Source organism: Papio anubis, chromosome 1 (assembly GCF_008728515.1).
Source record: "Papio anubis isolate 15944 chromosome 1, Panubis1.0, whole genome shotgun sequence".
Classification (NCBI taxonomy): domain Eukaryota; kingdom Metazoa; phylum Chordata; class Mammalia; order Primates; family Cercopithecidae; genus Papio; species Papio anubis.
This window is the reverse complement of record NC_044976.1, coordinates 489426-511773: the sequence shown is the minus strand read 5'-3', so window position 1 is coordinate 511773 and position 22348 is coordinate 489426. Positions and strand designations below refer to the sequence as shown.

Here is a 22348-nt window from a genome sequence, read left to right as displayed (position 1 = left end):
ATCCCCTGCTTGCTTTCACTTGCAGCCCGGGAATCTCTGCGAAGTCCTAGCTGATAACTAAGGGGTTAATGAATAGTCACAGTGATGAGCTCTGGAGGAGCCGTGGCCCAGAGCAGCTGTGGGCTCCTTTGATTAAACCACAGAGGTCCAGAGGATCAGGCCTCAAACCTCCTCCACCACCTGCCAGCTGGCACCTGTGCAGGAGGTGGAACCAGCACCCACCTCACAGTGGCTGCAGGGTCATCTGAGATGTTGACTGTAAAGTGCTGAGCCATTGGGACACTTTTTCCAAGACCTCCTGAGTGCCGGCTGGCCCCTGGAGCAGAGATGAGACCCCTGTGGGACCTACAGTCCAGTTATGAAGACAGGGTTCCTGTGTCAGCCAGCACGCCCAGTTCTGGAAATGCCAGGATGTGGGTTCAAAAGCTCAAGGACAATGGACTCATTCTGACTGGAGGGATCCAGGGAGGCTTCATGGAGGAAGTGGCATTTGAAATTGGCACCAAGGATGAAAAGAATTAGACAGAGGGGACTGGTGTCTACGTGAAGGAAGGCCAAAGTGCAAAGGCTGCTCTGGGGTGAGGGCGGTTGCCCCTTCCTGAACTGCGCGGCTCAGGAGGCTTTGGCAGAAGGTGAGTCTGCACACCCCAGGCGCAGGCTTCCTTTCCTGCACTCCACACCAGGAAGAAGGGCTGTGTGAACTGCTCACCACTGTCTTCCTGGGTCTGCAGCTCTGCGCCTGGCACAGAGATAGGCTCAGTGACGGTTGAAGGAATCAGAGAAATGATGAAATGTGTGTTCATCCTGCAGACGGTGGAGACCCAGCTTAATGGTTAATGTCAGGAAATGACAGATCCAACACCCCTGCTTGGGGCAGTGTGGAGGCGACGGAGGAACTGCAGGAGCCTAAAGGAGATGGCGCAGGCCTGGCTCAGGAGAGCTGCCCTTTCAGACAGCGAAGGGTGCGGGAGGAGATGCCCCAGGCAGAGGCTTGGCGGTGTCTGGCACCAAACTTCCCAAAGCAGCTGCCTCTGTGGACTGTGCCTGGCAGGGAGGGAGCCACGCTGTGAGTGACTCTACACTCTGGCTCCCCAGGGGTGGCCAGAGGCAGTGTCTCCCGCCCGTGTGGGCCTCCAGCTTGGGGTCCCCAGAGCTCTGCCCTGCTGCTGGCTGCACTGAGAGAGGTGGCCTTTGGAACGGGCCCTGTCCCCGGGGAGCCTCTGGTGAAGAGATTCACCTGCCCCCTCAAAACACGCCCATTGGAGCCTCTGGGTGCAGGCTGCCCCTCAAACAGAGAAAACCACCCCCTGCCTGCTCTGGTCCACCCCGTCCTGATCTCATCTGCCTGCTCATATGTGGGCTGTGAGCCAAGGCCTGGGCCTGCCTGTGGGTCAGGGATCCTGGGGCCTGCTTGAGACCATGTACCATATGCTCCTTCAACCCGAAGGCGCTGGAGACCACCCCCAACCCCGAGCCCCCCCCGGAGACCCCCCCCCCCCCCAGCCCCCCCCGGAGACCACCCCCAACCCCGAGCCCGCCCTGGAGACCACCCCCCACCCCGAGCCCGCCCTGGAGACACCCCCACCCTGAGCCTGCCATGGAGACCACCCCCCACCCTGACAGTGGCAGTGCCGGGCAGTGTCAGGCTGAGACCGGGCCACTTGCTCCAACGTCCATTCCAAGCAAGCCAAAGCCAGGTGCTGCCAGCCTGCCACACATTGCCAGACGGGTCTCCTGATGTGGCACACGTGTTATGACCGCGGCTGCTGCCCCAGCCCAGAGTGCACTTCCGGGTAACAAATCCAGCATCCTGAGGCTTCACTGCTCTCCTGAGGGTTTTCCAAGATTAAATTTCTTTCACAATGACAGCCTCCTGTCACCTGGGCCCTGGTGACGAAGCCTTTGGAGAGGAAAGGACCCATCCAGGGCATTCACAGTGGGAGTGCCATCCACCCTCCACCCCTGTCCTGGCCCCCGCAGTGGGGCCACCACCCTGGGTAATGGGAAGCCTGAGGTCCTGGAGGAAGAAACAGGTGACCCACCTTCGGTGCACAGGGAGCAGCAGGCCCCCGATGGCAGCCCCCGCACCCCCCCGGGCTGAAGTTCAGGCTGTCTCATCCCTTGCCAGGAGCTCAGGGCTGAGCTAGGTTGGCAGGGGATGGGTTGAGGGGATCTGTTGTCCAGCAGGTTGCCCAGGCCCCACCCAGGCCCCTTAGAAAACACCTGCAAGAGCCCCGCAGGGCACTGTCGTGAGCACACCAGTGGGGACAGACGTCCAGGCAGGAGGGAGCAGCCAGACCCCCCCACCAGGGTCACCAGTGGGGACAGACATCCAGGCAAGAGGGAGCAGCCAGACCCCCCTACCAGGGTCACCAGGTGAGCAAGGCTGGGGAACAATGGAGGCAGAGCCCTGCGAATGCCCTGCTCACCGCCCCGCTCACTGCCCCGAGTGTCCGGGCTATGGTGCAGGCATGGGGACCCAGGTGTGTTCAGGGGTCTCCTTCAGGGGAGGAGACCAAGCTGGGAGTCTGGGGAGGCTGAGGTGTGAGACAAGAGTAGGTGAGAGTGAGCCCCAGTGAGCATTTTCACATGAAAGGAAACTAGAAGGCCGGGTGCAGTGGCTCACGCCTGTAATCCCAGCACTGTGGGAGGCCGAGGCAGGAGAATCACCTGAGGTCGGGAGTTCAAGACCAGCCTGACCAACATGGAGAAACCCCATCTCTACTAAAAAAAATACAAAATTAGCCCGGCGTGGTGGTGCATGCCTGTAATTCCAGCTACTCGGGAGGCTGAGGCAGGAGAATCACTTGAACCCGGGAGGCAGAGGTTATGGTGAGCCAAGATCGCGCCATTGCACCGCAGCCTGGGCAACAAGAGCAAAACTCTGCCTCAAAAAAAAAAAAAAAAAGAAGAAGAAAGAACAAGAAAAAAAGAAACAACAAAAGGCGAAGAAAGAACCACCCGAGATCACCAGAGGGAACCATGGCCGGAGCCCACCAGGACCGTGGAAGGTCCGTGGTCCACCAGCCTGGCTGGGGCACCTCAGCTCCTGGGCAGAGCAGCAAGCAGGGCCGTGCCCTGGTAAAGGAGGGCACAGTCAGCCCCAGACTAAATGCTGCCTTGGTCCTCCTAGCAGGGCTTAAAAGCAAGACTCCAAAGGACCAAACAGCTTCCAAGTAACTTCCTGGAGTCCTGAGCAAAGTGAGTATTTCCAAAAATAGTCAGCACCCAACAAAATTCACAATCCCTGTTCAAAATCACCCATTCAAAAATCACCAGGCATGCAAGGAAGCAGGAAAACGCAACCCAGGATAGAAAGAGGACCAAACAATGGAGCCGACTCGGAAGTGACAGACGACCGGCAAGTCCGCAGGGCACCGAGGCACCTGCCACCGAGGCACCTGCCACCACTGCGCCCAGTGCTCCCGAAGCCGGAGGGCAGGTGGGACACAGGTGGGGACGTTCTGAGCAAAAACACATGCAGCCGAGCTGGGGTCACCCGTGGGAAGAGGGTGAAACACTTGCACGTGGGTAGAGCAGTCTCTGCAAGGGGCTTTGTGGGCTCCAGGACCAGATGCCGTGAGGACCTCACCAGCGGCGGGGCGGCTGTCTCTGCCCCACCTCACATGCTCAGTGCATGTTAATTTCATCTTGTTTCATTCTCATTGCCATTTTACAGGTTGAGGTTCAGAGAAGTCAGAAGGCTTCCCAAGGCTGCACAGCCAGAAATGGGCACAGCGTCCTGGGGTGAGGCCTCACGCCCTCTGCGCCACCTACCCTCCAGGTCCCACCATCCTCACGAATTCAAGGCAAGGTTCTGGGACCCCAGCCCTCCAGAAAGGGGAAGTTGAGCCCAGGAGGCACATCAGAGAGTTCACGCCCATGAGTTTACCCTGCACTCACGCCCCGACTCGTCCTGCATCCTCTGTCGGGATGTCTGGATTCCAGAGTCCCCACCCCAATTTTCCAACCTTGCCTCAGCCTCGGCTTCTCCCTTTTGGGGTGGGACAGGGAACCCCTGCAGCAGGCGTGTGAGGGCGGGAGAGGGCGGGAGAGGGCGGGAGGTGCCCTACACCTGCCCGCCTGGACACAGGGAGACAGCGTGAGCGCTGTTCCTGCCCCCACTCCCTCATCTGGGCTCCCAGGTACAGGTGCTGAGTCCCACCCAGAGGGGCCCTGCCACACCCGGAGGACTGACGAACCCAGACAACCGTCTCTTCCCCTGGTCAGGGTCTGGGCAAGGGGCCCTGTGGGCTGCTGCTGTGAGTGTCCGTGCTGTGGCCAGGTGTGTGAGGTTGCGTTTCCAACCGGGAGTGATTTGGCTTTGGTTACCTGGAGGGTCTGAGGACAAGCACTAAAGCCCCACCTTTTTCCGGCTTCCAGCAAGTTGCTGGTTCCGCAGCAGCCTCCAGGCCTGACCAGGCTCGGGGGCTCCCACACCTGGGGGCCAGGGTGGGGGTGACAAAGGGCCCCAGGCAACGGCTGAGAGCCTGCCCTGGCGGGCAGCAGAACAGCCACCAGCTCCCACCAGGCCCTGGCAGCATGAGTGATGGCAGCCCCAGCGATAAGAAACTAATAATTTATGCTTCCAGCTCCAGGGGCCGGCGCCGAGGGAAGGCTGGGCCACAGCCTCCCCCGCACTGAGCGGCCACAGTCCTTTATTGCACAAATTATTAACGACCAGAGAATGAATGACTCTGTAATCAGATCAGGCTGCCAGCACTTTTCATTGCGTTTATTTGTATAAATTCTGAAGTCAGGGTCTGCCCTAAGCTCAGCCTTGTGCTGGCTGGGAGCCCAGGCCCCCACCCAGACAGAGCACTGGTCCCTCGCCCTGCCCACGGGTTCCAGAGGACAGAGGGCTCAGGAAGGGGTGCAGGGAACTGCTCTGAGCCAGAAGCAGAGTTCATGGGCACCAAAGCAGCCCTGGGCCAGGGTCAGAGCTCTGTCCTTGAACCAGCCTCAGGGCAGGTTCCCAACTGTCCTCAGAATCAGGGGTGCCCAGGGTTTGGCAGCTGAAGGGGGGTGGGTCTGAGACCAGGAGAAGGCTCCCCAGCCCTGAGGGAACCCTCGTCACCCCTCTGCTCTCCTCCATCCAGGAGCCATCCCAGGGTTGCCCCAGGCCAGCTGGCTCTCCTGCCTCCATCCCGTGGCCTTCCCTGGAGCCCCAGGCTGGTCTCCCACCTGCCCCCTCCTTTTCTGGTCTTGCCTGGGCCGGGCCCAGGGGCTCTGGCTGTGGGTTTTCTGTGCAGCGCCTCGAGTGAGCCTGGCGCTGGTCCTCTCCTGAGCCCCCGTTTAATCTCATTGACCTCTCGTTACGCTACAGCGCATAAATTCAGATTTGGAGATCTTATGTTCCATCATAAATTGGGCTGGCAGACTTCCGATCAACAAGATAAAGCTGTCTTCTGCGAGGTGGGTGTTTTATTAGTCCCAGTCCCAGTGCCGCAGGTGGGGGCTGGGGAGTGCACGAGGGAGGGGCCTCTGCTTGGGAGCCTTCCTGCCTGGGCGAGGGGCTGAGTCCCTCCTGCCGCCCAGGCTGGGCCCCAGGTACCTGGCGAAGAAAGGGACCCGGGCATTGCCGCCTTCCCCTGCACCTTGGGCTCAAGCCTGGCCGCTGCCCTTGGGCTCTTCATAGGATCTCAGCCAATCCCTGCCACCCAGCCTTGCCCACCCGCTTCTGGGGCCACCCCCGGGGTCATGCAGGGCTGTGCAGCATGGGGGTCCTGTTCTCATTCAGCCACCTGCAGGGTCACCCCAGTGTGATCCCTCAGCAGCCACACAGAAGACAGATGGTCCATAGGAGACTCAGAAACAGAGAAGCCTCACGCCAGGTCCACAGAGGCGCCCACGCCCGCCAGAAGGATGCCACGCACTCACCCTGCCCTCTGGGGAACACACTGGGAGTCCAGGACATCACCTTGGATGGGGTGAGGCTCCGTCTGTGACCTCAGAAAGTCAGTCTGGAGCTGGACTTGACATGGGAAACAGTAAAACACCTGAGCTTGCCGCCCTGAAAATCCCTAATGTGACACAGAAATCAGTGCGGACAGAGCGCCTGCTGCCCCCAGTGACCCTGCCAGTGGGCTCTCAACCCACCTACCCCTTCTGCAGCAGCCGGTCACAGCTGTGGTCCTGCTGGGGCACACGGGGATGAGATCCTAAAATACACAGCAACTGCACAGTGGAACCCTGCATATCCCATTTAGGTACAAGGAAACCCAGCGCAGCTCACGTGTGGGCATCCTCCGCTGTGTTAGCGTCCTGGCCCTCATACAGCACCCAGGCCTCGGGGCAAGGCCGTGTGCACACACCTATGGGATCTGAGTGTGCACTGGGGCCTGTGCCTGGGCTGCTGCTCCCCGGCCACTGGTGTCAGGATCTCCAGGACCCCCATGAGTGGTCAGTGGAGCAGAGATGGCACAGATGCCAGCGACCTGGGTCACTCTCTACCTGGGATGTGGGACCCCAGAGGCCACACCGTGGGTTTGCATCTGCCTCTTCACGCAGGAGCAGCTGCCACCCCTGCCTGCCCCATGAGGCTGTGTCACAGGGGACCTCTGTGGCATCCCGTGCTGCAGGCAGGGCCTTCGGACGGATGCTACGCCACCGTCCGTGCCTCCTGAGGCTGGCCTCCCTTTGCACTGGGCAACGTCTGCTGAAGATAAGGACGTCTTCACTGGGCCAGGCCTGGAGTTCTCCCAGGTTGTGAGCTCTTCTCCCTCTGATGAAGAGGATACCTGTGGTCCAACTCCTACAAAGCACCGGGGACAAGAAAGCAGGCAGAGTCCCACCTGGGCAGGTGGTAGGAGTGGAGGGAGCAGGCAGGCAGCAGGGCTGCCCAGGACTAGGAGGCTGAGCTGCCCTGGGCGAGCCCCAGAGCCCACCCAGGGCTATACCCAGTCTGGCTGCGAGCAGGGCCCACCCTCCCCTGGACACAGTGGAGGACCCCGTGTATGTGGTCTTCACGGCCTGAGCACCTGTCTCGTGCCAGGCGTGTGAGATTGTTGGTGAATTAACAAAAGCCCTGCTCTCAGGGGGCTCCCATCCCAGCACATACACAGTCACATCTGGGGTCCAGCCTGGACCCCCCATGCAGTTGGAGAGGGTCTCAGAGCTGGGTCTGAGAACAGTAACTTCCAGCCACCACACCCCACCCCTCCCCAGCTGCCCTGGGCTCCGGCTTCTTGCACCTGAGGCTGTCTGTGCAGGGCTCCCAGCTGGTGCCCCTCTCCTCTGAAGCTCGGGGGTCAGTGCAGCCTGGCATCCTCATCGGGCCTGTTATGCGGGTTCTGGTCTCTCTGTGACCACAGACCCGCCAAGCCCACCAGCTAGTCAATGTGGAGCCAGCACAGCAGGAGCCCGACCTGCTAGGGCCCTCAGAACGAAGATCGTGGTCCCTGAGGCCTTCACACAGGATCTGTGCTGAGAGAGAGCTGATGTGGACGGCGGCACCATGGCCACGGCAGAGGCACCATCCCTCCACCCTTACTCACGTAGGGATCCGCTCTTCTCTCACACTGGGCCCTGCTGGCACATTCCAGATGTGGGGGACGGGCTGGAGCCCAAGGCCTGCGTGCTGGGCCCTGGCTCTGCACCCGGCTCCCAGCGTCTCCCTGGCCCAATGTCAGAGAGGGTGCCACAGCAGTGCTTCGGGGGCTCCTGCCATAAGGGCTGAGGGCTGAGGACCACCTAGGCCCACGTGCACCCAGCAGGCGGCCGCTGCATCCTCTGATCCCCTCCACAACCCAGGCCAGGTCCAGGCTGCAGGCCGGCAGCGATGGCAGGGGGAGGACAGGGAGGAATTGGCCGAGTGCATTCACTGGGACAGACCCTCCCACTTCCTTCAGGCTCTGGAGAATTCTATTGCTTCCCTTTGCCTCAGGGTGCTGGGGCTTCTGCATCATTTATAGAGGAATTGGCTGTGATGTGCCGGGCCTAGCACTGTCTCCGGTGTGAGTGTCAGCACTCTGGTGACATGGCAGGTGAGGACCACAGCACCACCCCTGCGATCTGGCAGTCAGAGCCCACCTGTGTGTGTCTGCAGGAGCATCCCTGACCACACACCATGGGAGGGCAGGGAAGGGTCCCTCGGGCCCCACCCCTTTGTTCTTTCAGTGGTAAAGGTTCAGGTCGGTGGACAGACTGGACTTGGAAACACCTTCTTATGTCCTCGAAACGACGTGGCGCGCAGCCAGCTCACGGCACCCAAAGGCGCGGGCAGGTTGAAGTGCAGCGGCTCCTCCTGTCTGACCAGGAGCAGGTGCGTTCCTGAGGTCCTGGCTGCTTCTGCAGGAGCATCTGAGGGAGCGCAGCTGATTTACCACAACCCCTGACCTCCTGGGTTAGCCTTTCTGTCCAACAGCACCAGGACTGAGCCCTGGCACTGGGCAGGCCGCCTTGGCTGGGGATCATGTGTGCCTGCGTCTGTGTGGTGCGGGTGCCCGCAGGCCCTGGGTCTGTGTTGCGCACCGGCCTTGGAGGGCAGTGCACATCCTGTCTGCACCGTTGTCCCTGTGGCCATGGGAGGGTCTGTCTGTGCTGCGTGCGTGTCGTGCGCGTGAGTCTGGAGCTGCTGCGCCACACACAGGCATGCAGGATGTGGGCACACCTGTGCTTCTGAGCACGCGTGCCCTTGCTGGAGGCCAGGCACACACACAGCTGTGCATCCTTGGCCCGAGGTCAGCTGTGCCACACCTGCGGGCTGCAGGATCTTTTCTGCGTATCTCCCTCCATCACCAGAAGTAAACTCAGGACTGAGGCTGACGGGCTGGCCTGAGCGCTGCTCACCTGCACCTCCTGGCTGCACCTGTGGCCCCGGACTCGGCTTCCCCATCTCTCTCCTCCCCACCCCACCTCTGGGTCCTCTCTGGCTGGGGCTGTACCACATCTGGGCTCAATCAATGGTTGACTGATTGATGAGGGGATGGATGAGAGGCAATCTAACAGAAATGCTGGGGAGCCTGGGCAGGCACTCCCGGATGGTGGAGGCGGCGTGCGGGCTGGGGCAGCAGCCCCTGGCGCCCCCACACTCCCCCAGGACGTCTGGGGTCACCGTCTGCTCCGGCAGCCCCAGGGTTATTTATGACCTCCTCCCTCTGGCGGGAGGCAGCGGCTCCAGCCTCAGCCCAGCGGCGGAGGGGCCCCAGCAGGGGGACCCGGAGCAGCGACAGAGGCACCAAGGCCCAGGCAGGCGGGGCTCGGTGGGCAGGAGGAGGGGCAGTGGAGTCCACACCGCCACGTCCCTGCCTTGCTCGGGATGATTCTAGCAACAAAACTCCATTCTTCTGGCCTCTGCCGCCGGCCTGAGGAGTGCAGGGGAGAGTGGGACCCAGGTGTCCCAGACCAAGACAGGTGTGTGAGTGGACACGGGACACAGGTGTGCGAGTGGAGGACACGGGACAGGTGTGAGCGAGTGGACACATCACACAGATGTGCAAGCAGACACAGGACACGCAACACAGGTGCGCAAGTGAAGAAGGGACAGGTGTGAGCCAGCGGACATAGGTGAGTGAGTGGACGCATCACACGAGTGCATGAGCAGACACGGGACACAGGTGCATGAGTGAACTCGGGACAGGTGTGAACCAGTGGACACGAGACACAGCTGTGAGCGAGTGGATACAGCACATGTGTGAGTGGGCGCGGACAGTACATGTGTGAGCGAGTGGACACAACACAGATGTGAAAGTGGACACGAGATACAGGTGTGGGAGTGGACACAGTGTGCTAGTGGACACGGGTGGGAGTGGACACAGAACAGGTGTGAGCATGGACACGGACACGGGTGTGGGCATGGGACACAGGTGTGTGTGAGTGGACACAGGATATGAGTGTGTGAGTGGACAGGACCAAGGAAGGGGCACAGCCCCACGGAGAAGGATGATGCTGGGGGTGAAGAGGCCTGGTCATGTGGGAAAGTGGCCTCCGAACAGGTACCTGTTTCCCAGGAAGACAAGGAGGTGGTGGGGAAGGCCTCCTCACCCAGCCCCTGGAGGGGCCTCCAGAACATCAGGGAGTGGACGGTGAGGATGGGGGGTGCCTCCAGCTTTGGACCCAGTCAGGGTCTTTTCAGGAAAACACCCGGGTCCTCCAGAGACAGGTGGAGCCAGACTGTAGGCTGGAGGTTAGGCTGCAGGGCCCGGGTGGGCTCCCACACCCAGCCAGAAACCCAGGGCCAGCCCCAGGCCCCTCCTTAACCGCACTGCGGGCCTGAGCATGGTGAGACACTGGTGAACAGGGGAGGGCTCTTGGAAGGGAAAGCAGGCCCCTCTGCTGGCCCAGGTCAGAGGAGAGCCTGGCCCAAGGGCCTCAGACCCAGAGAGGCACTGCCATGCGGACCTGCGCCTCCCCAGCCTCCCTCCCCAAATCGCTGTGTGAGCATCAGGGAGTCAGGTGCAGGCGAACCTAGAAGGAGGGTGAGGTGCAGGTGAATCTAGTAGCCCGCACACGGGCAGTAGGGTCAGGGCTGCGGACAGTGGGCGCTCACGGTCAGTCCACGTGGCCTCCAGCTGGCCCCAGGAGTGGACTTTCCACATGGCATCGGACCTGAGAGAAGACACAGACTTCAGGGGAGGAAGACACAGGAACTCGCTGGCAGCCACGTCTGGGGTCAGGGATGCAGAGAGGTTGATAGCACCAAGGGTGGCCATGTAAGGAAGGGTCACTCACAGCCACACCCACACTCCCACCTGGCCCCTCAGACCCCAAAAGACCAAGGAGCCCCCACAGAAAGGGGCCAGGATGGGAGGGGAGGCTTCTGGGCATGCTCCTTGTCTGAGCAGAGCACCATTGGCCCAGATCTCGCTCCGCGGGTGGGCTGGGGGGCCAGTAGAAGCCTCTGGTGAGATAAGGTGAGGGAGCCCAGCGTGGTCACCCGGGGTCAGGTTTACGCTCAGGGGGGCTGATCTGGGAGGAGGTGGTGGTGTGGGAGGGCGTGCACCCTGCCAGCCCCCTGTCCCCCACCCCCACCCTGACTAACGCCTTCCTGCTGGGGGCTGTGGGGTGACAGGAAGCTCTTGCCCCACCCCATGGCCCTGGCGCCGTCCTGGCGTGAGACACTGCGCATTTGAAACAGCTGTGTGACTTCAGGAGCGTTACTTGACCTTTCTGTCTCAGCGTCCTCACCTGCAAAAGACTAAAAAGGAACTCGCTGGCTCAGGCGAACTCACTCCTGTCAAGTGCATAGGAAGGGGCAGGAACGCGCGGGGAGGTGCTGCCCTGTCACTCACAGAGCACTTTGCCCAGGCCGCACACTACAAATCCACAGCCTCGTTCCCTGCAGGTGCAGAGACCACCACGCCCTCCCGGACACCAACGCCCACCATCAGATTCGCTGTGCAAAGCCCCAGAGCCGCGGGCGCAGGCTCACACCGCGGCGAGCAGCCCCCGGCTCCCTCCCTCCGAGAGGAGCCCGGTCCGCGACCGGCCCAGCCCATCCCAGTCCCGCGCGGAGTCCCGGATTCCAGCCGTCCCAGTGACTCGGTACTCGGGATAGCGCCGGGGGCCGCAGCCCCGTCCCGCTGCCGCCGCCGGATGCCCCGAGTCGGCCGTCACGCACCCCCCGCGGGAGCCCGCGCCGCCCGCCGCGCCGGGGCCGTTTAAATGGGCCAAGTTGTGGCGGCGGCGGCGGCGGCGGCGGAGTCTCCCAAGTCCCCGCCGGGCGGGCGCGCGCCAGTGGACGCGGGTGCACGGCTGACGCGGCCCGGGCGGCGGGGCGGGGGCTTGGGACCCCCGGGCGGGGCGGGGACTCCGCGGCTCCTCGCTGCCGGGCTCGGCCTGGAGGGTGGGTCGGCGAGCCGGGCGCGGGTCTTCCCCGGGCGCGGGCGCAGGTGGCCGGGGCGCGGGACTCCGGACGCCCCGCGGAGCCCCAAGGCCCGGGAGCTGCGGCGCTCGGCGAGTTGATCCGGGATCGGTAGCGGCTCCGGCAGCTCCATGTCTCGGGCCGCCGAGGCCCCGCCGGCCGTCTGGGCAGCAGTCCGGGGAGGCCTGGCGGGCGGCGCGGAGGCGGCGGCTGCAGGCGCCGGGGCGCAGTAGCGGACGGGGTGGGCGCGCGGCCAGGCGCCTCCCCGGCCCCCGCGACCCAACTCCGCCCGGGCCGGAGTAAGTTGCTGCCGCCGGCGGGGAGCGGGGCTGCGAAGCCACCGGGGCGCCATGCCGGCGGTCAAGAAGGAGTTCCCGGGCCGCGAGGACCTGGCCCTGGCTCTGGCCACGTTCCACCCGACCCTGGCCGCGCTGCCGCTGCCGCCGCTGCCGGGCTACCTGGCGCCACTGCCCGCGGCGGCGGCCCTCCCCCCGGCCGCCTCTTTGCCCGCCTCGGCCGCCGGCTACGAGGCTCTGCTGGCCCCGCCGCTCCGCCCCCCGCGCGCCTACCTCAGCCTGCACGAGGCCGCCCCGCACTTGCACCTGCCCAGGGACCCGCTGGCCCTCGAGCGCTTCTCGGCCACCGCGGCCGCGGCCCCGGATTTCCAGCCGCTGCTGGACAACGGCGAGCCGTGCATCGAGGTGGAGTGCGGCGCCAACCGCGCGCTGCTCTACGTGCGCAAACTCTGCCAGGGCAGCAAGGGCCCGTCCATCCGCCACCGCGGCGAGTGGCTCACGCCCAACGAGTTCCAGTTCGTCAGCGGCCGCGAGACCGCCAAGGACTGGAAGCGCAGCATCCGCCACAAAGGTGCCGCCGCCCCTCCCTTCGCTGCCGGGACCCGCGGGCCCCGACCCCACCCCAACCCGACTCTGACACCCGTGGGGGCGCGGGCCGCCGCCGTCCCTCCCTTCGCTCCCCGGGGACCTGCGGGCCCCGACCCCACCCCCTACCCGACTCGGACACCCGGGAGCCTCCGGCTCGGCCGAGGGGGCGCTGCAGCTCCAGGGCTGCGCGGGGACACACCCGCCGCGCGCGGAGGCCTCGGTGGACCCGGGCAGAGCGCCCCCCGCTGCACCTCCCTCCAGCTTGGGCCACAGCGCTTGGGGCTCGCGGGCCGCCCCCTCCGCTCGGAAGGTCTCTGCAAGGCTCCTGGGCCTGAAGCCCCAAAACAAGTTTACGGGAACTCGAGAGAGCCGGCAGGAGGCGGGTTGGGAGGGCGCGGAGCCCAGGGTTGGGGGGCGTGGAGGGGCGCACGTGCGGCCGGGTGCGATCGCGCGGCGCGGGAGGCTGCGGGGCGGGGTGGGGGCGCGCGCGGAGCCCGAGCGGCGGTGCCAGGACACGCGGCCTGTTTTGGCGCCTGCGGGCGCCTGGCCCCAAGGGTGCGACGCGGGGGCGCCTGAGCCGGGACACGGGGCGAGGTGAGCGCCAGGCGCCGCGAGGAGTTAAAAAGTTCGGGACCTGAGCGGTGCGTGGCTCCGCGGTGACCGCCGCCTCCTGCCGCGCAGGCCGAGGGTCCCGACGGCGCCGCTCACCGCTCCGGGACGCAGCCTTTCTGGGCCCGGCCTGCGGCTCCCTCGGGACCGGGGAAAGGGTGGAGCGCGGGAGGAGGGGCGCCGGGTGGGGACGCCCAGGCCCTTCGTCGGGGGAGGGCGCTGCTCCCGGGCTGGAGTTGCAGAGCCCAGCAGATCCCTGCCGCGTTCGCGAGGGTGGGGCGGGAAGCGGGCTGGGAAGTCGGGCCGAGGTGGGTGTGGGGGGTCGGGGGGTATTTCGCCCAGGAGACGGGAAGGGGGGACTGGCCCTGCCGCCGACTGCGCCCAGAAGCGTGCCGCGCCCTCACAGGGTCTGCCTCGCCTCTGCTCGCAGGGAAGAGTCTGAAGACGCTTATGTCCAAGGGGATCCTGCAGGTGCATCCTCCGATCTGCGACTGCCCGGGCTGCCGAATATCCTCCCCGGTGGTGAGATGCGGGGCTCGGTTGGGGCTGGGAGTTACTCCCCCTGCGGAGCTTGTCCCTGCGGTTTTCAGGATCGAGAGTCCTCACTTCACCCCTGTGGGTGTGCTGGAGGGAGCCTTCGCAGGGCGGAGGGAAGGGGCTTTACTTCGTGTTCTCCCAGCCCTTGTACTTGGACAGGGGGAGGAGTCGTTGGGCACCCGAGCCCCCTCCCAGTGTGGAGACAGGGGGCTCGTGCCTGTCCTAGAGCCTCCCCTTGGGTGCCTTGGAGCTGCTTCTCCTCGAGTCCTGGGTCAGGGTCTTCTCTCTGGGAGGAGTAATTCAACGTGGGCCTGGCACTATGCCCTGTCACATTTTGGGGGTCACTGTGTTCTCTGGCCCAGCTGGTGAGGTGTGATTCTGGGTATGACAGCATTTTGGGGAGCTACAGGCTTGGGTGTGAGTGACTTGTGTCTCTGGGGTGCTGAAGGCCAGGGTGCAAGGGCCTGGATGTCAAAGTGTGTCTTAGGGACACAGAGGCTAGCCAGGGACAGTCTTTCCAGTGTGGGCCTTTGGTGTCCAGAGAACTGGAGCCGGAGGCTAGTTCAAGGCCCCAACCCAGGATAGACAGCTATGGACACCCTCACTGAGGGAGCAGGCAGGAGAGACTGGGATGCTGGGAGCTCCCTTCTGCTCAGGGAGGCACCTGCACCCCCCACCCAGCCTCCAGCCCCCTAGTTGGGCAGCGAGGGTTGGAGGCTTGATGTGAAAACGAAGATTGCCTGTTGGGAAGGACCAATTTGGAGCCAACTAGGGCCATGGCTGCTGGGGGTAGGGGCTGCAGTTCCTGGTGCACTCAGGAGCCCCTTCTTCCAGGAAAGGGTAGGAGAGGCACAGGTGCAAAGTGGGCCTGAGTGGCCGCCTCTGCTTGCCTGCTTCGGGCCTGAGAGGATGGGGGAGGGGATACCCCAGGGGCCTGTGAGCTGCGAGTGCTTGGTAGCCGAGTGCTTGGTAGCCTGGGCGCTGGGAGGCTGCAGACACACCTGTGAAGACAGCTGGTCCCTCAGACATATAGCATTTGGGCAGGGGAAGGGGACACAGCTGCACTTCACCCATGTGCCCACCTGACACACAGTCCGACACGGATCTGCACGCACAGGCAGGCAGCTCACAGAGTTCCCAGGCAAGTGTGCAGACAGCTGGCAGCCCCCTGCCTGCTGTCACAGACCTACCCAGGGCAAGAGGCCCAGTTCCCTCCTTTCAAGCAGCTGGTGCTGGAGAGGGCTCCTCTGGGCAGCCCACTGGCTAGCCTTGGGTCTCTGGATGGGAGCGGCCCCCTTGAGGCCGCCCACAGGAGTGGGGAGCAGGCAGCCTGAGCCCAGCATCAGTCTCTTCTGACACTGCTTCAGTGGGCGTGCATCTCTTCCCAACCCAGGGCCACAGCCAGGAGATGCCCCCCCACCTGGGGCTCCCAGGTTCCTGCCCTGCATGAGGGATGGCTCAGATCCAGGCCTGCCTCTGCCAGTCCCTCCCAGGCCTGTCCCACACCCTTCCCCTAGGAAGCAGCTCCAGGGACCCCTTCTTTCCAACCCCCACGTTTCTCACTCAGAGGCTGTCTCCCCCAAGCCCCATGCCAGGTCCACAGGTATGTGTACCTCATGGTCACGGAAACTCCAGGGCAGAATATGAGTGTGTATGTGCCTTGGGGACCCTGCACAGGGGCCCTGCAGGCCAAGCACCTCCCAAGAGGAGGTGCTGTCAGAGGCTGAGTTTTCAGATCTGTGTGCTGTGGAACTGGGGTGGGCTGGCCGAGGTCTGTAGTGTGGAGGAGGTATGTTCTGTCCTTGGGCAGGGCGGGTGCCAGGGAAGCTGTCCTGGTCCTCAGCACCCCCATCAGCCACCCCAGACCTGCCCTCCAGGTGCCTTGGGGTGTGGCTGGGGTGCCAGTGTGTCCCCACGCCCGACTCTGTGCATCACGGGGCTGAGGCTGGCATACAGCCTGGGCCCCATTCCCAGCCAGCCAGCCCTGGCCTCCTTCCAAAGGGCAGTCTTCTGGTCCTTGCTTCCTTCTCTTCCCATTCCACAGACAAGAAGCAGAGAGAAAAGCATTGTGTCTTCTTCTCAAAAGAAGGGAGGTGGGAGGCTGGGCGCGGTGGCTCACGCCTGTAATCTCAGCACTTTGGGAGGCAGGGCCCGGAAGCGGATCATGAGGTCCAGGAGATCAGAGACCATCCTGGCTAACACGGTGAAACCCCATCTCTACTAAAAATACAAAAAATTAGCCGGGCGAGGTGGTGATGCCTGTAGTCCCAGCTACTCAGGAGACTGAGGCAGGAGAGTGGTGTGAACCCGGAAGGTGGAGCTTGCAGTGAGCGGTGCACCTGCACTCCAGCCTGGGGCGACAGAGACTCCGTCTCAAAAAAAGAGGCGGTAGCGGTGGCTCAAGCCTGTAATCCCAGCACTTTGGGAGGCGAGACGGGTGGATCCGCGAGGAGTCAGGAGATGAGAGACCATCCTGGCCTAACACAGTGAAACCCGTCTAGAAATACAAAAACTAGCGGAAGGCGGGCGGTAGCCTGTAGTCCCAGCTACTCGGGAGGCTGAGGCGGAGAATGGCGTGATGAGCCGAGGCTGGAGCTTACAGTGAAGCTGAGATCCGGCCACTGCACTCTAACCTGGGCTACAGAGTGAGACTCAGTCTCAAAAGAAGGGAGGTGGGAGAGGAGAGGCTGTCAGAGCTCCTAAGCCCTGGTGCTTGGGCTGCAGAAGGGCAGAGCTGAGACTTCCCAGCACAGCACACCCCGGACAGGCTATGGCTGCTGAAGTGAGCCCCGAGCTCCAGCTGACACGCGGAGGCCTGGGCAGACAGGCACTGCACCCTCCCCAGCCTTGGCATAGCTGTGGTCATTATTGGTGTTAGGGGCAGCCGGGGCCAGGAGCAGGAGGTCTTAACAGGGGCGCGGACCCCATGCCCCACCCCCTGCCCAGCAGTGCTGGGTTTTCCCACTGAGCTGTTGTGGAGAGAAAGGAGGGGACTCAGCGCAGGCCCAGTGGCCGGTGAGGGGGACGGGGGCTTCGGCCTGGGTTGGGGGATGCTCCAGCTTCCAGACCCTTGAGGAGGGGGCACTGCCCAAACTGAGCTGGTGCTGGGGCTGTGTGTTTGAAGGTGATGGTGGTTCTAGGTCTGAGGAGGACACCCTCCTAACACCTTCATCCCCAAGCTCCGGGCTGCGTTTTGGCATTGGGAGGGAGGAAGTCCAAGGAGGCCCTGGTGACTGAACGGAGGAGAGGGAGTCAGTCAGATGCTCTCAAGGGCTCTGCCACCTCCTGAAGCCAGCAGCCTGTTACTACATTTTAAAAAGCCTCCCGCCCACTGGAAAATAATCAATAACTTTCCTTTTTCCCCTGGGGGTGGCAGGACCTAAAAACACTGGAGGAGTCCAGAAGGGCCTGGGGCTGGGCCAGAGCGAGTGTGCTGTGCAGGGTGGTACAGGCGTGTCCGCCGCGTGTGTGCGTGAGCTTGGGGCTCAGCTGTGCTCTGCAGGGACCACACGGGGCACGTCTGTGCTCCCACCCGAGGCACCCACCGCTCCACACACTTGTTCCGTGGGTGCAAGGGAGATGGGAAGAAGAAGCCATGTGAAAGATGCCAGGCAGGGCTGGTGGAACAGAGGACCTGGGCTGGTCAGGGCTCCTCGTCTGGTGACCTGTGAGCCCCAGGCCTGCAGTCTGCGAGGGTTCAGCTCAGACAGTTGCCAGTTGCCTTGCGCCCGGCTGCAGCTGCCCCTGAGCTGGGCTGTGCGTGGCGCTGATGAAACAGAAAAGGGCATTCGCTTGTCAACATTGGCGTCGGTGGCAGGGTGTGGTGGGGCAGAAGGTTCACAAAATATGGGTGGGACTGGCAGCCAGATACACGGAGGTAACATGTGCACTTGAGTGCACGCCCACTAGAACCAGCCCCAGGCCACAAGCAGATCCCAGGAGACACGCGGGGCCCCTAAGAAGGGAGCTGGGAGTGAGGGGCACACAAGCGCGGGACGGGGGCCCCGACTCGCCCTGGAGTTGGCCAGGACCCTCCAGCATTCTCAAGGGCTGTGGTGGGGTGGGCAGAGGAGGGCTGAGCCAGTGGGCGTCGTCTGTAGGGGGATGCCCAACTGAGGCCCCATCTCTCAGCTCTCCTCTGGGTCTCTGGCCAGCTGTGGCTCCTGGCCCATCCTGGAGGTGGGTGGAGGGAGGATGGCTGCTCCGAGGGCACCTCCGCTGTGCCTGGGGCTGGGCCTGGGGTGCGAGCCTGTCCTCCTGCCCCACCAGAACCGGGGGCGGCTGGCAGACAAGAGGACAGTCGCCCTGCCTGCTGCCCGGAGCCTGAAGAAGGAGCGGACTCCCAGCTTCTCTGCCAGCGATGGTGACAGCGACGGGAGTGGTCCCACCTGTGGGCGGCGGCCAGGCTTGAAGCAGGAGGATGGCCCGCACATCCGTATCATGAAGAGAAGGTACTTGGACCAGGGCCGGACAGGAAGGCACAAGGCTCAGATGGGGTTGGAGCTTCCGGCCTTCAGCTGCTCAGATGAGAGCGTCCACACTGGCCTCCCACACTTCCCTCGGATGCTGGTCTTTTTGGGGTCCTGTGTGGGTCGCAGGCAGGAGCTGTTTCTTCATCTGCCCCGTCTGGTGTCCCCTTCCACCTCTGCTCTGCGGGGCTCACTTGTAGGAGGCAGGTTGGCAGCAGTTGGGACCCAGAGGTCTACACCTGCCTGGGCCGACGCTCCAGCTACCCCTGCTGACCGGGTCCCAGTCTGGCCAGAGCAGCTCCAGCAACAAGGAGCTCCATTCAGGCTCATGACTGACTGTGCGGAAGCAGCCTCGGCCCCTACCTGCTGTAGAACGCCAGGGCTCCTCTGAGTGCAACAAGCCGGAGGGAGAAGGGGCCTCGGTTCTGTTCTCCTGACGTCTGTGTCTGCTGAGGCAGGAACTGGTCCATGGGCCTCTCCTGGCAGGAGACCCCAGCACGTTGAGCCAGTAGCAGATGGTGCTGGGCACAGCAGCCGCCCTCGTTCACTGCCCAGGGCTGTGACCCAGCAGGGCACTGACCCGAGACAGGTCTGCTGTGCTGAGGCTGGGGTCAGGGGCCTCCAGAGCAACATGGACCTTCTGCTTCCCTTCCTGCAGAGTCCACACCCACTGGGACCTGAACATCTCTTTCCGAGAGACGGCCTGCAGGTAGGAGCCGTGCTGTGCATGTAAGAGGGGACCGTGACTCCCCTCCCTCCCTCCCTCCCATCCCTGCCGTGGCCTGCTGGCTGCTGTCCCCTGTCTCAGATAGCGTGAGCTGATGCTGGCTGAGCGTCTGCCAGGTTTGACGTGTGCTGCAAGGTTGTCCCCCAGCCCGGGAGGCAGACAGTGTCGCACCCAGTTGAGACTGAGGGACCCCAGGCCCAGTCAGAGGTAGATGTCGGCAGCAGCACAGGTGTGAGTTCTGGGTAGCCCGGCCCTCGAGTTGGCGTGCACTTCCTCCCATGTGAGACTGGCCATTTGAGCCCAAAAATGAGGCTGTCACCTCCCCCCTTCCCACCCTGCTACAGACCCACCAGGAGGTGAGAAGGGTGTGTGAGTGGGGCCTTGAAGGATGTGTAGGAGCTCACTAAGGCGAGGGGATGTCTGCAGAGAGTGGAGGAACAGGGAAGGGCGTGTAGGAGGGAGGAGGAGTGAACCTGGCAGCTGTGGCTCAGTTGGATGCTGAAGGCTCGCGGATGCTGGGCCTGTGGGCGCGGTCCTCTAGGTGGGGAGCCCCTGGAAGTTCTTGCGCGGGGCAGTGACCAGGTGTGCGTGTGGAGAAGGTCCCTCGGAGGCCCTCCTGGCAGACGGGGGATTGGATTCAGGCTCTGGAAGCAGGACAGTAGCGGGTGCGATTCCAGGATGTGGGAAGGAGATGAAAATGAAGAGCCCCAGGGAAGAGGTCAAGGCAGTTGGGGGACCCGGGTTCCTGGCTCCAGGGGGAAGCGGGTGGTCAGTCTGTGAACAGAGCCCAGCTGTGGATTCTGTCAGTGGGGTCAGGTCTTACCCTGTGGCTTCCAGGGCAGCAAGGCAGGAAGGGGGTGTCCGCTGCAAAGCCAGCTTCCCGGGGCCAGAGCCGTGAGGGCCCAGGGGGACCTGCAGGTCCTGGCTCCACGCCAGGTGTGTTATTTATGTCTCTGAGGATGTCTGAATCTCAGAGCCGAATTACAATAAAAACATCTTTAAACTTATTTCCACCTCATTTTGGGGTTGCCAGCTCAACTGATCATTTTTATGAACTGTCATGAACATTGATGACATTTTATGAGCCTTTTACTTGGGACACTACAGAATAAATTTGTCAGTGAGGCCTGCAGGGAAACCCTGCCGCGGTTCCCCCCGCTCCAGTAACGGCTCCTCCTGCCTGCAGCCCCTCCTCTGTCCACCTGGCCTCGGGAATGCAGTGACCCTCAGCAGCACTGACGGCTGGCAGCCTGGGGTGCCCTAGGAAGAGGCCGTCTTCCATCCTGCATGGGCCCTAGAAGGGGCTAGAATGAGTTTCTGAATCTCCCAAGGGCGAGATTTCGGTCAGAGGGGAGGGCGTGCTGGGGTCCCCGAAGGAGAAGGCGCAGCACGTCTGAGTGGACTAAACCCCCGTCTGTGGACCTGACCCTGGTGTCTGGTCAGAGTGGGTGGTGGTCCCTGAACCCAGCGGCCACATTGGCCCCAGGCCGTGTCTGTGTTTCTTTCGGCCTGTCCCTGGGTCCGTCTGCCTCTGCGGGCTCCCACAGAACCTGTGCGGGCACCCACAGGTGCCTCTGTGGCCAGGCCACCTCCATCTGTGTGTTCATTTGCTCCCATCCATTGGTCTCCACCCATCTGTCCGTCTGTCCTTCCATCCCTGTCCCTCTGTCTGGCTGGCTCTGCAGTGACCACCTGCCTTTTGGAGCCCGCAGAGCCCCAGGCCATCCTCCTCTGCCTCAGGAACCAGGGCTGGCAGATGCTCCTCAAGCCTTTGTTTGCAGGCGGGGGCTTGGCCCCTCTCTCCTGGGCCCCTGAGCTGGTGGAAAAATGGGCAAGGGCTGGACTGTGTGGTCATCACTGAGGGGCGGTGGCGGGAGGCCCCTGCCTGGGGAACTGGGGTCACACCTGCCAGGCTCTGGCCTCCCCATCACCTTCTCCTTCCTGCACCTCCTGCCCTGGCCCTGACTGCGTCTCCCAGCTTCCCCACCTCCTGACCTGCGGCCCGGCCCCACCACAGAGACCCTCAGGGACTTTGTCCCTTGTGCGAAGGAGGGTGCAGAGGGCATTCTGTGGTTCGAGGACCATGTGTTGATGTGCCCCGGGCCAGGTTCCTGCGTCTCCGCTCTGACACGTCCAGGGCGTGTTTCTTTACATAAAACTGGCATAATTGGTTCACTGAGTGGCCAAGTGACCAGAACAGGTTTTCAGGGGCTGGGCCAGGCCAGGCTGTGTCAGAGCCTCGGGAGTAAACTCCAAGGTAGAGACCAGGAGTGGGGAAGGCGGGTGGCACCCAGTTCCCCACCAGGTGCCCCTGCCCAGCCACAGCCCCTCCACCCAGCTGTCAGGCCCTCCCTCACTTTCCTTCTGGGCGCCAGGCTCAGGGCTCACAGCCAGCCCCCACCCTCTGGAGTCTCTGGGAAGCTAGTTCTCCTCCTGCAGGCGTCCCGGGGACACCAGAGGGGGGACCCCTGGGGAGAACTCCACGGCAGCTGTGGCTGCTGCCAGGCCAGCCCTCGGCCCCCACCCCATGCTGAGGCCAGCAGTCCTCTCCTGACACCCCCGCATCGATTAGGATCATGGAAGGGATGAGACTCGCTGCCGATTAATCCCATAAAGTACTTACTCCCACCCAGCTGCCCTCCTGTGTGCCTGGGGTGGGGGCTTGCGTTCCCACTGGGGGCCGGTGGGGGTGGGGAGAGAGCCGGCATCTGGGTCTCCTGGAAGGCTTGAGAGCCCAGCCTGGGAGTCTTTGGTGCTCGGCTTAGGGGCAGCCCTGGATTAGCCCAGCTCCAGCCAGCCCAGGTCAGGGGGGCTGGGGGCTATTTAACGAGGTTTAGCGTTGGCTCCCAGGTCACTGCGCCAGGAGGCTGCTCCGTTACAGGTGGGCAGGGGCTGCGCTGCAGGAATGCTGCTTGGGGAGCGGCGCCTGGACCCTGAGCCCCTTCTCTGCTGACCTGGGGAGAGGCTCACGGAACCGGGAAGGGGTGGAGAGCCGTGCTCCACACAGATCCTCCCATTGCTCTCTGGGACTCTGTGGATGTGGGATTCGGCTGAATTAGCAAGAAGAGGAGAAACGAGGGAACAAAAGAGTTAAATGCATGTTGATTCCAAGCCCACACCTGCTTGGGGGACAGTGGGAGGTCGGAGCACACAGCCCTGGTGCCTGGTGCAAGCTGCATGTGTCTGCTGGTGCTCTGTGTGTGTGCATCAGCCACAGGACTGTGCTCTGGGCTTCAGTTTCCTCGTGTGCAGAAACCGGGGGTCAGGGAATGGTTGCAAGTTTTCACCGAAATTCATGACCAAGGGGCTGGCAGCTCGC

The 22348-nt window shown here is 63.2% G+C and overlaps 1 protein-coding gene and 1 long non-coding RNA gene across 11 annotated transcripts in view; one reads left to right on the top strand and one right to left on the bottom strand.

The window, feature by feature from the left end:
- Nucleotides 1–4708: 4708 nt before the first annotated feature.
- LOC103881261 lies at nucleotides 4709–11519 on the bottom strand. 4 transcript variants are annotated; one of them, XR_642655.4, is made up of 3 exons: nucleotides 10982–11519; nucleotides 5881–10548; nucleotides 4709–5554 (listed from the first exon to the last, which is right to left on the bottom strand). It is a non-coding gene; the product is annotated as an uncharacterized LOC103881261 (long non-coding RNA). The 4 variants fall into 4 exon arrangements; XR_002519828.2 differs by lacking the exon at nucleotides 10982–11519 and having other exon boundaries at nucleotides 5881–5974; nucleotides 6104–10971; XR_002519829.2 differs by lacking the exon at nucleotides 10982–11519 and having other exon boundaries at nucleotides 5881–6754; nucleotides 7194–10971.
- A 515-nt stretch (nucleotides 11520–12034) lies between these two features.
- The window catches only part of SAMD11 (sterile alpha motif domain containing 11), a 19567-nt gene continuing 9253 nt past the window's right edge, over nucleotides 12035–22348 (top strand). For 2 of the 7 annotated variants that reach the window (XM_031663487.1, XM_031663471.1), the window contains exons 1-4: nucleotides 12036–12670; nucleotides 13727–13818; nucleotides 18103–18284; nucleotides 18961–19011. In XM_031663487.1, the coding sequence (XP_031519347.1) occupies nucleotides 12154–12670; nucleotides 13727–13818; nucleotides 18103–18284; nucleotides 18961–19011 (842 nt within the window). In that variant the 5' untranslated portion in view covers nucleotides 12036–12153. Of the gene's footprint in view, nucleotides 12671–13726; nucleotides 13819–18102; nucleotides 18285–18960; nucleotides 19012–22348 lie in introns of all 7 variants that reach the window. The other 5 variants (XM_031663489.1, XM_031663488.1, XM_031663474.1 and 2 more) reach the window with 4 other exon arrangements.